The sequence below is a fragment of the Aedes albopictus genome, chromosome 2 (genome assembly GCF_035046485.1).
Source record: "Aedes albopictus strain Foshan chromosome 2, AalbF5, whole genome shotgun sequence".
Lineage (NCBI taxonomy): Eukaryota > Metazoa > Arthropoda > Insecta > Diptera > Culicidae > Aedes > Aedes albopictus.
Genome location: NC_085137.1, coordinates 189,177,426 through 189,190,900, shown reverse-complemented (window position 1 = coordinate 189,190,900; position 13,475 = coordinate 189,177,426). Strand labels below are relative to the sequence as shown.

Here is a 13,475-nt window from a genome sequence, read left to right as displayed (position 1 = left end):
ACGATAATTGAAACCTTAATTTTTACATTAAACGTTTCAGTAGTCATATAAAGGCCAACCAGGCATTTGATTTGGGTACGGAAACAAGTTGTTGGGGTTCTTCGTTACCTAAGTTTTTTTTTTCGCCTTGGATATCAACAGCAGACGACCTTTCCGGGATATATGCGCCTAGCTCGCACCTACAGGATTTTTGTGAGCCTATCAGCGTAGCACATTGCGATTGTGAAGAGTTAGGAAACAATTTGATGGGAGACTCGTTGTTACATTTATGTACGCATGAGTAATTTGAAACTGTGGTTCTCAGGGGTGCTTCAGAGCAAGGATGCCTGATGATTTTTTTTTGAAAAATTGTGTCACTCTTTTCAAAATTCTGTATCTTATACAAAATTTGGGAGAAAAATCTGTATTCCATACAAAAATAAAATTACCCACTCTGGCTCAAAAATCTGTATAATACAGATAAGTCTGTATATAGGGCATCCCATGGACGATGGGGTTCCATAGGCGATGGGGTTCCATGGGCGTTCGAAGAGGTCTCAGGGGTGTATTATGGAGTCACAGAAATTTCAGGAGGCACCTGAAGTTCTCAGGAGCGTTTCAGAGGGTTTCAAGATGTTTCAGGGGGTATATGAAGGTCTCAGGGGAGTTCCAAGGGATACCAGATTTCAGGGGACCTCTGAGGTGCTTCTTACTATTGAAATGTCCTTGATTACGGGAATATCCATTTGAAATGCCCTTGAAGCCCTTGGAGCATTGAAATGTCCCAGAAACCCCCGTAATACTATTGAAATGCTCCTGGAATCTCTGTAATCCCATTAAACGCCAACCTGTCTACCTGGAACGCCTCTGAAGCCCATGGAACCCCCAAATTTTGGGTTCTGTTGGAACTTCGTGAAAATCCTCTTGGACCTATCTTAAATGCCCAAGAGCAGGACCTGTTCATGCGAGCTAAGTTTCATTATTACAGCCCTGACTCAATTTATGCACCCCAGCCCATGTCATAAAAAGTGGTTTTAGTGTAAGATCAAATAAAATACGGCCATCAAGATGAAGATCGGCAGCGTTTACTTTCCAAACCACGCATTTCTGCTCGTATTTCTCGCCCATTATTGGCTTGAAAATGTTACTAGGTGTTCAGCAACGAGAAGCATTCCCAGATCAATTAGCCTGATGTATTTTCAGATTTGTGCTCGAGAAACTCGACTAAAATAAACAGCGGCTATTGTGGCGGCCATTTTTGTACTCTAGCAACCTTGTTCTTAACTGGGATTCCTCTCAGAATGTATCGGTTTTGCCAAAAAATCGAGAGAAATTCTCCAGAAAGCGATTTCGATATTTCGAGCAGTGAAACCGTTCTTGCATCTTTTCCATGCAAACTGGCGGTATCCAACCCCACGGTTGAACACCACTGATCCCGCTAATCCTTTTGTGACGATTCAAGTGCCCCGCAGTTCGTCTAATACCTGCATACGGCCGTCCTGGCTATTTGCGATATAAATAAAAGTAGTTGCCGCCTAATGGCCCTTAGTATTCACGTACCTGTCCGCTCCGCGAGACTGAACCCCACCAGAACCCACCAGAGTAGGTACATAGTTTCGCGCGTTTCAATTGATAAGACTCTACGTCCGTCGGCAAAAATGTCATCCCGTCCATTCCGAGTTCAAGTTCAATGGCTTCCGTTGACAGTCGTCGGTGTCGTCGTGATTGGTGTTAGCTTACTAGCTGCTGGCGTAAGAAGTGAGAGTAGCGCCCGATGGACCAGCCTGATGGGAACCTTTCGGAACGCTTCCGCACCGGTAGATGTGCAGGCATTTCCGGGCGAGCTGTGCATGAGAAGCTGCGAGGATACCCTACCACGCGTGTGCTACTTCAATTGGGTGCTCGAACATTACCACTCGATGGGACCGTAAGTACTACACAGCTTCACTTGTAGTGGCATTCTCTTACACTATTGATATTGGTGGATGGGGGAGAGGATGGATGGAGCCGTGTTGAATGTGCGAGCAGTATTTATGGCTACCATTGGGAACGGGTAGAAATAGTAGTGCGTGATTACTTGAAATTGATCAAGCTGAGAGGGAATTTATTGTTTTATGTCAAACGAATGCAAGTGAATGTGAATTCCAACAAGTTTTCAATACAAAGTGCTGCCCAAGTTGAAGTATGATAGTGCCGAACGTTGTCATGAGTCAGCAATTCTTCCTAACTTCAGCTTTTTGAATGCAGCTTTTTGTTGCACAACCACGTGTTGTTACTCTGTAGTTTACATATGAGTCGAATGTTTCTACAACTTCGTTAGTGTTTACAATGCAAAATGGAATATTTCCTCAGAAACCTGCATCGGTGGTTTACTTTTATTACACACGTGTTTATTGAACATAATAAACAAAACAGAAAGCTAAAGTTAAAGTTAAAAGAAGTTCATTTACCTTTTTACGCTCGATCGGATATGTGGAACTTCAGATTTTTCGCCAAACGTACAGGGGTTACTCAAAATAACTGGGACAGGTAAAATTTTCACTTTTCAAAAAATGTTCAACTCGCTGTAACTTTTCGAAAAAAGCATCAAATATTCTCAATTTTTTACTGTAAGTTCATCCACTAGTTGTGTATCAGTAGTCCAATTTTGGAGAAGATCGGACCATTGTCCACGGAGTTATAAAGATTCTAGAAAAAGGTAAAATTTTCCGAAGCCACCTTTGAGCTGTTATATCTCCGGATTCAATGAACCGAATGCAATGAAATTTTGACCATTCATGACTTGTATAATGAACTATGAAAAACCTTTGACTTAACTTAAAATTCTTAACACGGAAGAAATATATAACGATTAGATTATTTTTCTAATAAAACACCAAATTATCCAAAACTTCAACATCGTTTCAAAACTCAAGATGCAAATTATAGTTCAATTAATTTCCCTCTAAATGACTTATATATAAATGTGTTTTGAAGGAAAGTTACAACATAGCCGCTAATAAATTGAGAAAGTAATGAGATGCATATAAGAAATTGATGAATTTACTAAAAATTCGTGAAATGAATGAAATCTTTATAACTTTTTCTCTTGTTAAAAATTCAAAGTTAAGTTAAACGTTTTTAAGAGTTCATCATATAAGTCATGAATGGTCAAAATTTCATTGCAATCAGTTCATTGAATCCGGAGATATAAAAGCGCAAAGTTGGCTATCGAATAATTATACCCTTTTCAAGAATCTTTATATCTTCGTGAAGAATAGCCCGATCTTTTTCAAATTTGAACCACTGATACACAACTAGTTGATGAACTTACAGTAAAAATTTGAGAATATTTGATGCACTTTTCAAAAAGTTACAGCGAGTTGAACATTTTTTGAAAAGTGAAAATTTTACCTGTCCCAGTTATTTTGAGTATCCCCTGTATTCCTTGTGCAGAAAGCAGAGCGTTCATGATTAACAAACCAATGAATCATGATTAATCATTGATGATTAAAATTCCAATTTCTGTGATTAATGATTAAGAATAATGATTAATTTGATTTTTAGGCTGAATAATGGTTATGATTAATGATTAAATTTGGTTTTATCTGTGATTAGTGATTATGATTAATGATTAAAACTGGCTCATTGATTAATAATCATGATTAATCATGATTAACGCCAATCTCAAAAAATTGGAAATGCATAATGATTAACTAGATATGAGTTATTTAAAATGTATTTGAAATTACAAAAGTGAGGCTGAGTTTCCTGTTCCTAAGTAGAGTGCTCAAGTAGATTTCCTTTTTTGCCCCAAGTATTTTTGACAACTGATCTAGTTTGGGGTTTAGCGTTACTTTTCCTTACGGAATAATAGAGCGGATTATTTTCCGTGAGGGAAAGTGACAGCTCCATTTGAATTGCACGAGGGAAATTTGTGCATGAATTAAGTCAGGGCTTTGATAAGGGAATCTAGCTTGCGAGAACAGGTATTGCTCCTGCGCATTTGAGATGGAGCCATGGGGATTTCCAGGAAATTTCCAGAAAACCAATTGAAATGGGGTTTCAAAGGTCTTCAGGAGATTTCAGGAGCATTTAAGGGCGTTCCGTTAGGTCTAATTGACGTTCGTTTGAATAGGATTACGAGGATTCTTTGGGTGTTTCAATAGTATAAAGGGAGTTTCAGGGACGTTTCAAAGGGTTTCAAGCCTTTGAAAGGCGTTACAGGAGTTTTCAGCGGCGTTTCAAGACATTCCAGAGGCATTTCAGAGAGTTTCAGGATCGTTGGGATTTAAGTTTTTTTTTTTTAAATTGTAATTGATTATGATGGTTTCAATGTCGTTTCATTGGGATTACGGAGGTTTTTGGGGCATTCCGAGGCATTTTAGGTAGGGTCATATTAGGGAGGTTTCAGTGACATTTTAAGGTTTCAGAGGCATCTCCAATGGATTACGTGAATTCCAAGGGAATTTCAATGAGATAATGGAGGTTTCAGAGGTGCTGCGCGTGTATAAAATACCACAACTGCAAAGCAGATGTTCCGAGGTTTCACGTTCCGTATTACAGAAACGACACTCTGAATCTGGCCAATATTTTTCAAGTGATACCTGCTCGGGCAGTGTCCAGTTACTAGGCCAGTGTATGTACATTAGACTGGGTCAACATTTTTTCGGAACAAAGCTTTTTCGATTCATTTTAGCGTCCAAAGTAACTGTGCAAAATTTGGGAGCGACTTGTTTCCTCCCCTGTATTCCGCATTGCGATTGAAATTTGTATGGAATTTAGTATGGGAAAACGTGCTTTTTTGCATTTTTCTCATATATTTCAATATTTTTGCTGGGGTTGCTATATATGAAGCTTTATTATATGTTCTCTTGATTTTTTCGGCTATCCATGATTCAGACAATATAATAGTTGAAATTGTTCAGCCCTTGTTATCTCTGCCATCGAAAACTTTTCTTTGAGCTGCTCATACAGTTATATACATATTTCAAACTTCCTTCCCAAGTAACATTTTTTAGTTAAATAAGCTCGAAAATGTTCTTAGAACCATTGTAAAACCAAAACCAGTCAGCAGAGCTAATTTTGGTTTTATCTATTGGTGTCACGAGGAGGATGCTAGAGATTGATTTGTTAAAAATATCAACGAAATATTTTCGAATGTATTCAGGTATATCTGATTCCATTGTGTCTATTGATGCTGCAAATTGGTTGACTGCATTGGCATTGTCGATGTTTGTTCTATTATTTCCTGGCTGGCATCATTCATACATCTTCCTCTCCACTGCTCGATAAATCATCACTACTAGATGGAGCAGTTCAATTGATCAGCTGCAGACGACACGAACCACAAATTTTAAATCTCCTCTCAAGCTTCTGTAAGGTTTCGGAAACTTGTTGAACTCAACTGCTGCTGAAATTTTTCTGTTTCTTTGGAATATCGTATAATATCATCTAACATTGGTTTCGTAAATTTATTGCTTATTATTTGTGTCAACTTATAATATTTTGTCCATATTTTTGACGTGGGCAAAGGTACAATAAGTAATTTTGGATTGTTAAAAAAAATCCTCATGATTTGACATGAAAAAAAAAATCAAAAACGATGGAAAATTTAAAAATTTTCTGAAAATTTCATAAAAAAATCGCTGTATCTCGGAAACGGCAGCTAAACTTTGCAAAAATTATTTTTATTGCAAACTCTACTTTCATATAATCGGATCGAAAAAATTATTAAAGCGTATTTTAATTTAATTTTTCAATTTCAATTTTTTAAACAAAAATAGCTATTTTGTGCATCAGTTCTCCATCTCGAATCAGAGTGTAATAAACTGCATTATATGTTTTATTAAAATAAAATAATCAAAAATAGATTTTTGAAGTAATTGATTTTGAAGTTTTATTTTTCGAATAAAATGAAATATACAACACCTTTTAACCTTCGTCGTGCTATAGGGTCATTATGACCCAAAATACGATTTCAAGCCTTACCCAAGGCCTTACCCAACAATCATTATTACTGTACAATGGATAAATAAACCGCTCTTGAGCATGATTTTTTAAATTTCAGGTGAATTAGTTCAGCTATTATTGTTACGTGGGTAATATCTCTTTCGATTATTAACCCTCTAATACCCACATTTTTCATTTTGACCTCAACATAATTTTTCGTCATCTAAAACCGTTTGTTTTAGAAGGTGACTTTTAATTTTCGATTTTGTGAATTTTTGTTTTTGTTTTTTCTAATTTTTTTTTGAACTTCTTTTGAACACTTGTGTATTTTTTTTCTAGAATACCGATTTTTTTTAAGAAGAAAACATTTTGAGAAGTTATATTTTTTTTTTAATATTTTTTTTCCTTTTTTTTCATGGACCATTTTATTTTAACTTTTATGAAAATAATTTTACAGTATATTCAACTTCCCTTAACTCCCCATATTAGGCCGTTACAAATATTTATTTCACTTTTTGTCCCATCACTCTTTGGCTGGTCAAGGGAGGATAAAAATAATAAAGCATTTAATCTGAAAAATATTTAAAACTCATCGGATTTGTTAAAGAATTTTCACCAAATCCCGATATTTTGATAAATATTTTTTATCTGCCCCCTCAAAATGCCAAACTTTGCCAAAAATTGTTGAAGGGGGGGGGGGACAAAAAGTCAAAATAAAATTTGTATCAGCCTTAATAAAATAATTGAGAAAAAAAAATAAAATATTTTAATTGGGTTGTTTGGTGGTATCCGGATTATTTCATAATCGGATTCTCCGCCCAAAAATTAGTCGAAATCCAAAATTTCATAATTTTTGGAGTCTGGGAACTATTTTTAAAATGCATTTAAAGTTTGTTTTGGGATTTTTTTTTGTTCGGATCGAACTGTCACTTTATCGATTAAAATGTCATTTTATCCACAAAAATGAAATCTGTTTTGTTAATTTAACCATCAAAACAAAGATATTGGAATCCAATAAAATCACGTTATACTCAGAAAAATGAGCTCTTTCGATTAGGCTATAGAAAATAGCAATATTTTATTCACTAAGCAACCCAATTTTGCGATTGAATACAAAAAAAAAACAATGCTATCTAAAAGGTGTTCAAAACATCGATTTTTCAATATGTTTTTTGAATGTGAATATTTTTTAACCCTTTGAAACCGGAATTTTTCCAAGCGTTATTATGGAACTTTTTTATCGTTTTTCTGTTGTTTTGGTGTTCAATAGCATAAGAAGGGTAGAATATCATGCAGAGTATTTTTTTCTGAATATCCTAGCTTCTTACAGTATACAAGTTTACGATATGTAATCTATCATTTCCTTATGTCAAGACTTACTTTCTGAAAGTTACAGTGGTTGTTTTTATCAACTAAGCTTCATAACAGTAAGGAAGCCCATAATATTCCAAAATTATATAACAACGCTTATTGTTCTTCCAACTACTATGTTAAGTACAGTGGATTACGTAGTGGCAAACAGGGATACCATATACAGATTTATCTGTATTATACAGATTGCTGAGCTTCCATACAGATATCGTTTTATATGAAATACAGATTTTTCAGCTAGAGGGGTCATCTTATTTTTGTATGGGATACAGATTTTTCTCCTAAATTTTGTATGGGATACAGCTTTTTGAAAAAAAAGGGAAACAGATTTTTCAAAAAATCATCTGGCATCCCTGGTGGCAAAAACCATTATCACAAGTGTAGACCTGAAGCTATGGTCTCCGGCGTAGTGTTGTTGATCAGGAATATCTCAAAACAATCATGAAATGACTCATGATATGCCAGGGTGATTACAGTTTAAAGTTTATTGTGAGTGTTACTCTCAAGAGCTGAACTTCAGGATAGTTTGGACGACTCTCAATGTCCCAAAGGTTCATACTAATATTTAGTAGACTTCAGGTTGGACCAGTCACCGCGATTGATTATGAAACGCTACTCAGTATGTCAGAAATAGTAGTGTAGACCTGTAGACCTGAAGCTAACGGGCTTGGTGGTCTAGTGGCTACCGCTTCTGATTCGTATGCAGAAGGTCATGGGTTCAATCCCTGGCCCGTCCCTTTTCATCCTACTTTGTATCTTTCTATCCACTTTATCTCTCTCTCTCTCTTCTCTACATATACAACTCATGTATATTCATATGTTCATAGCCATCGCTAGAACCAGAAACGATTTGGAAAAAAGTCGTTTCCCTCCCTTCCAATTTTCCACTCACAGCACAGTGTATTTACGCCTACAAGTTATGCAACCAAAGCGTACTGTGCCGCTTGACCTTATTCACCTCATTCACCACACAATCTATCACCTTGCGAACACTATAAATAACCCCCTATCCATGGATCACATCACCGACCCAACGGTGACTCCCAGATCTCGCATCCTTTCCGTCTAACAAATATCCCTGTCCGTGCTGGATGTGGGGATGCAGAGGTGATCTCGGTCTTTAGTAGCAACAACCAGCACACTCTAACATTCCTTTCCCTTCCCAACTGACTATAAGGACGTGGCCGGCACCGGTATTGATCCAAAATGTATGAGCTGCTAGAATTGCACTTTGAGAATAAGTGGAGTGTCCCAGCCTTTATTCATTTGGATCTCAGTGCAATTGGTACCAGCTCAGATCAATAACGGAGTAGCAACCATTGACATGTATAGTCAGATTTGATCGTTGATCGTTTGATCGAATAGTAGTGTAGACCTGAAGTTCTGAACTCCAAGATAGTTTGGATGACCTGGAACATTCCCATAGTGTCTCTTGAGCTTTTGAGATTTAAGAGCTTCACGGATCTCAGCAGATTATGCTATGCTATTATTTATGGTGAAAACACATAAAGTTTTTCTTGTAGATTTGAAGGACTTCACTAGTTTGGACAAACCTGAATGTCGCAAAGGTTTATAATAAACAAGAAGACTTCAGATTGGTCCAGTAACTATGCAACGTTACTCAGGATAACAGGTATGGTTCTTGTTACGAGTGTAGACCTGAAGTTCTGAATTCCAAGGTAGTTTGGCTGACCTGGAATATCCCTATAGTGTCTATGAATGAAAATACATAATATTATTCTTGTACATTAGAAGGACTTCACTATATGACTTCACTATATGATTCACTATATTCACTATATGGAACACCTAGAACATCCCAGAATAATAAACACCTTTTGATATTCTTAGCAAAGATTAAATGAATACATATAGGTAAACGTAACCCACATCCAAGTTCAGCTTTTAGATCAACTGGTATGCCAATAATTTCGTTTTTCCAAATTTCATGGTGTTCACGATGTTCTAGGTTATCAATAATTAATAATTTTCTTTGTCTTTAAAGTGAAAGCAAAAAGTATCACAAAAAAGTTACGAGTTATGCATTGGGTTCATTATGACATAGAAATTCACTTTTTTCTAGGATGAGGATATTTTTTACCTATTCAAATGACGAATGTCTTATTTGGAAGATAATTTCTGTTGGAATTTCTGGAATCTACTACATTGACCACCATGTCGAACATGTGGGATAGCATTATATTTTGCCTGTAATTATAAAATATCTCGCGTTCTGGGCCAGAAGGCTGAGCGCTTTCGCATTGATCTAGTTCGAGAATCACGATCTACGTGGCGCTAGTGGTGCTGAAAGCTGGTTAATCTCAACGTCGTATATCTCGAGTTTTGAATGAAAGTTGCTCAGAAGGCTAAAAACTTTCACGAAGAAATCAATTTTGTTCGAGAATCACTTACTGCGTGGCGCTAGTATTCTTAGGAACTTCCAGTTTAATTCAATGGTTTAAATTAGAAGGATACTGTGTTCACCAAAGTTACTCAGATGACTGAAAGCTTACACATAAAAAAGGATTCTTTTTTAGGCAATGTTTCTTTGAAGAACAAAAGTTTTCACCAAGAATATGTTTTGATTCGCAATTCGTTAAGCATTTGTTCACAGATAAAATGATGAGATTTACACGTTATGTAAACTTCATGTTAGTCATGAAAACTTAGTGTTATGATGTATTACATGATATATTATGTAAATTTGTGTCATATGTCATGTAAACACTCAGAGTCATGCTGAATTACATGACATATAATGGAAGCTTACATGATATTTTATGACTTTTTCATGATATGTTATGTAAACATCTGTAATATGCCACGCTTCAATTATGTGCATCATATGTCACAGAATTTTAATTTTTTTTGGTATGTGTACCCTAATTCCCCAGACAATCAGGTACCCGGTTTATTGAATCCCTGGATGATTGAGTTCGACCCAAGTCCGACTTTGAAGGATGCTGTCTCCGGCTAAGTGGTTCAGAATAACTGAGGTAGGAATTCGCTCTTTTCCGTTCTTTTTGTTTTCATGGGTGCTCACTTCTAACAAAAAATGCAAAAATAAGAAACAAAACAAACAACGCTTCAATCCTTTGTTTTTCGTAGGATGAAAATGGGAGCCACATGCCTAACAAGGGAACCAATACCCTTGTAGGAATTCGGTGTACAACTTTTCTGTTTTGTTTTATTTTTTGTGACAATTTGTTTGGAAAATCCTTTGGTAATTACTTTAGTAATTTCTTCAACATTCTGCTGTAAAATTCTTATTGTTTTCCTTTACGTCAAATTTCACCAATTTCAAAACATAATTATGAGATAACACAAGTTTACAAAATAAAACGATTGTTGTGAACTTTCAGCAACAACCGAAATTTGGATGCATAATTATTTGAAAGCGTGCTTGAAAAAATAAAGAAGCAGAACAGTTTTTGTATTTTAACTGAAAATTGAGATTTACAGTTTTTCTTTGGATCTTATGTGGATTTATTTGTAATTTATTAAAATTCAAATATTTTGTGTTACAGTCTACACATTTTAATCTTATTGCATCTTATAAGTTGAGATATTGGTGAGTACATGGTACGATCCCTCTAGTTTTAGCAAAATAAAAATGAAAAAAATATTAGGGTGGGTAATCATGAGTTGAGCAAAATTGCGCTACATAAAGCGATGGAAATTTGGACTGAGTTTATCTCCCAGATGGACATTATTTACTACCATCGTTGGGGTGACAATGGGTCAGAGGGGCAAAATTGAGTAGAAAAAATATCTGAAATTTATCATCATTTGATGATAAATTTCAGATATTTTTTCTTCAATATCGTATAAAAAACCCTAATTAATCCACCTAGCGGTGATGGCGCCTTTCTCGTGCCTTCGAAAACACATTTCAACACAACTCAAGTGACATGTTGATTAGGGCTGTGCATCCTGACCGTTTATCGGTATCGGCAAAACGTAATTCATCTCATATCGGTATCGGCGATATATCGGATTCGACATTATCGATATCGTATCGATATCCGATAACTTCATTAAAGGGAAGTACACAAAAAATGACGAAGTTTTGTGTCATTTGTATAATATATGTGCTTCAAATGAACATTTGGATTTAATGTTGGTGCGTAAATGATAAAATTCATAAAAAATATATTACAAAGTCTGACCTAATAATCAAATTAATCGTAAATATCGGGAATAATTAGCCTTTATCGGTATCATCTTATATCGGTTTGAGCAATATCGGATATCGTATCGATAAATTTGATCCGATAATATCGATATTATCGATAATATCGATAAATGCACAGCCCTAATGTTGATGAATATTGCACTTTCATACGTTTAACAGAAATTCATTTCTTGACATCAGAGATCATATCGTTTATCTGGTTTTTAATTTTTGAGCCGCCGTTTAGGATTGAAGTCCGGCAGCTTGGCAATTCTGGTCGCTATTTTTGGATTCCAGAATTCTTCTTCATACCAGATACACCCATATTGAATGGTTTAAGAGTCCAAAACTTCATTAAACAGCCACCATTTTGAATGTTGAGACGCCTTCTTTGATATTCTGGTAGCTATTTTTGAACTCCGGTTGTCTTCCTCATACCAAATAGGCCCATATTGAACGGTTTTAGAGCCTAAACCTTCATTAAACACCTGCCATCTTGAAGTTTATGCCACCATCTTGAATTTTGAGACGCCATCTTGGATATTTTGGTAGCCATCTTGGATATTTTAATCGTCATTTTTGGACTCCAGACTTCGTCACAATACCAGATATACCCATATTGCATGGTTTTAGAGCCTAAAACTCCATTAAACAGAAGTCATTTTGAGTTTTGAGCTACCATCTTGGATTTTAGACCACCATCTTGGATACTCTGTTTGTCATTTTTGGAGTCCAGATTTCTTCCCCACATCAAATATACCCATACTGCATGGTTTCAAGTCCATAAATTCCATTAATCAGTCGCCATCTTGAATTGTGAGACGCTGTTGGATACTTACCGCAGTGGACTGTATTGGGTTGGGATATGGGGCTGGCTATTGGCCGGTTTGGCGTTACCGAATGTGCTCACGTCCCAGCAGAGACGGAGCCAGGTGGGAGCAGGGGTTTTGGGAACTCCTTCCCGGGATGCCCTCAGGCTGTGAAAATTTGGGAGCGATTGGTTGCGTCCCCGTATTCCGCATTGCGATTGAAATTTCGACACTAATTCTTCATTGAGGCCTAACTGGCATTTTCGATTTCTCTTCATCGATCCTCTCTTTGTGTTATTACGGGAAGTGTATTAAGTTTTCCAATGATTTTTTGGTTGAAATGCGAAGACGACGACTACATCTTGCTCTAGAAACAAAAAGAATGATAATTTGTTTTGATCAAGTTTTTAGCGAAAGAGAGAGTCGAGATCACTTTGCGGTCTTCGGCAAAGTTTTTCGGCGCATCCTAGGCTATACTTTAACGTCAATAGTTACATGGTGTTGGACAAAAGAATTCAAATTTTGAATAAAATACAGAAAAGTACGTTTTCCCATACTACATTCCATACCAATTTCAATCGCAAGGCGGAATACAAGGACGCAACCAATCGCTTCCAAATTGTTTTGGACGCTAATACAGATTGAAAAAATTTTGTTCCGGGTTGATGCGATCAAAATTAAGTTTTCTCCATACAACGTTGACCCACTCTAATAGACACATACAGACGTCATCTCAATTCGTCGAACTGAGTTGATTGGCATATGTGACTTGATTCTCCGAGCCTTCTATCGAAAATTGGTTTTTGGAGTGAACATTTAGCCTTTCAGTACACTTCGGTGTACGTGAAAGGCAAAACAATTCTTTCGAGCTTATTTGCTTTAGTAAACTAAGTTATTTAACTAAACCAATAGATTGAAAGATCTTCTTTGGTAAAAAATTAAATAAACTTTCGAATGAGGGTTAAAAAGCTGCGATAAGTTTGCCCGTTTTCAAGTAATAACCAGTTTGAGGCAAGCAAAGTTAAAAACATGTAAAGTTCAATTACTACGTAACGGTTGAGATTTAACCATATGCGTACACATTTCTTTCACCATTTATGATCCTCTATCACTCCTTAAAAAGTTTGCATTCACCCATCGGGACTCCCCGGAACCGGTTCCGGAACACTACCGGTTCAGATATGGTCTGATACTGTTTTTCTGCTAACCGT

The 13,475-nt window shown here is 36.3% G+C and overlaps 1 protein-coding gene across 1 annotated transcript in view; it reads left to right on the top strand.

The window, feature by feature from the left end:
- The first annotated feature begins 1,523 nt into the window (after nt 1-1,523).
- LOC109419082 (uncharacterized) overlaps nt 1,524-13,475 on the top strand; it is a 37,782-nt gene continuing 25,830 nt past the window's right edge. Inside the window, exon 1 of the mRNA XM_019693290.3 lies at nt 1,524-1,906. Within this exon, the coding sequence (XP_019548835.3) occupies nt 1,638-1,906 (269 nt within the window). The 5' untranslated portion in view covers nt 1,524-1,637. The remainder of the gene's footprint in view (nt 1,907-13,475) is intronic.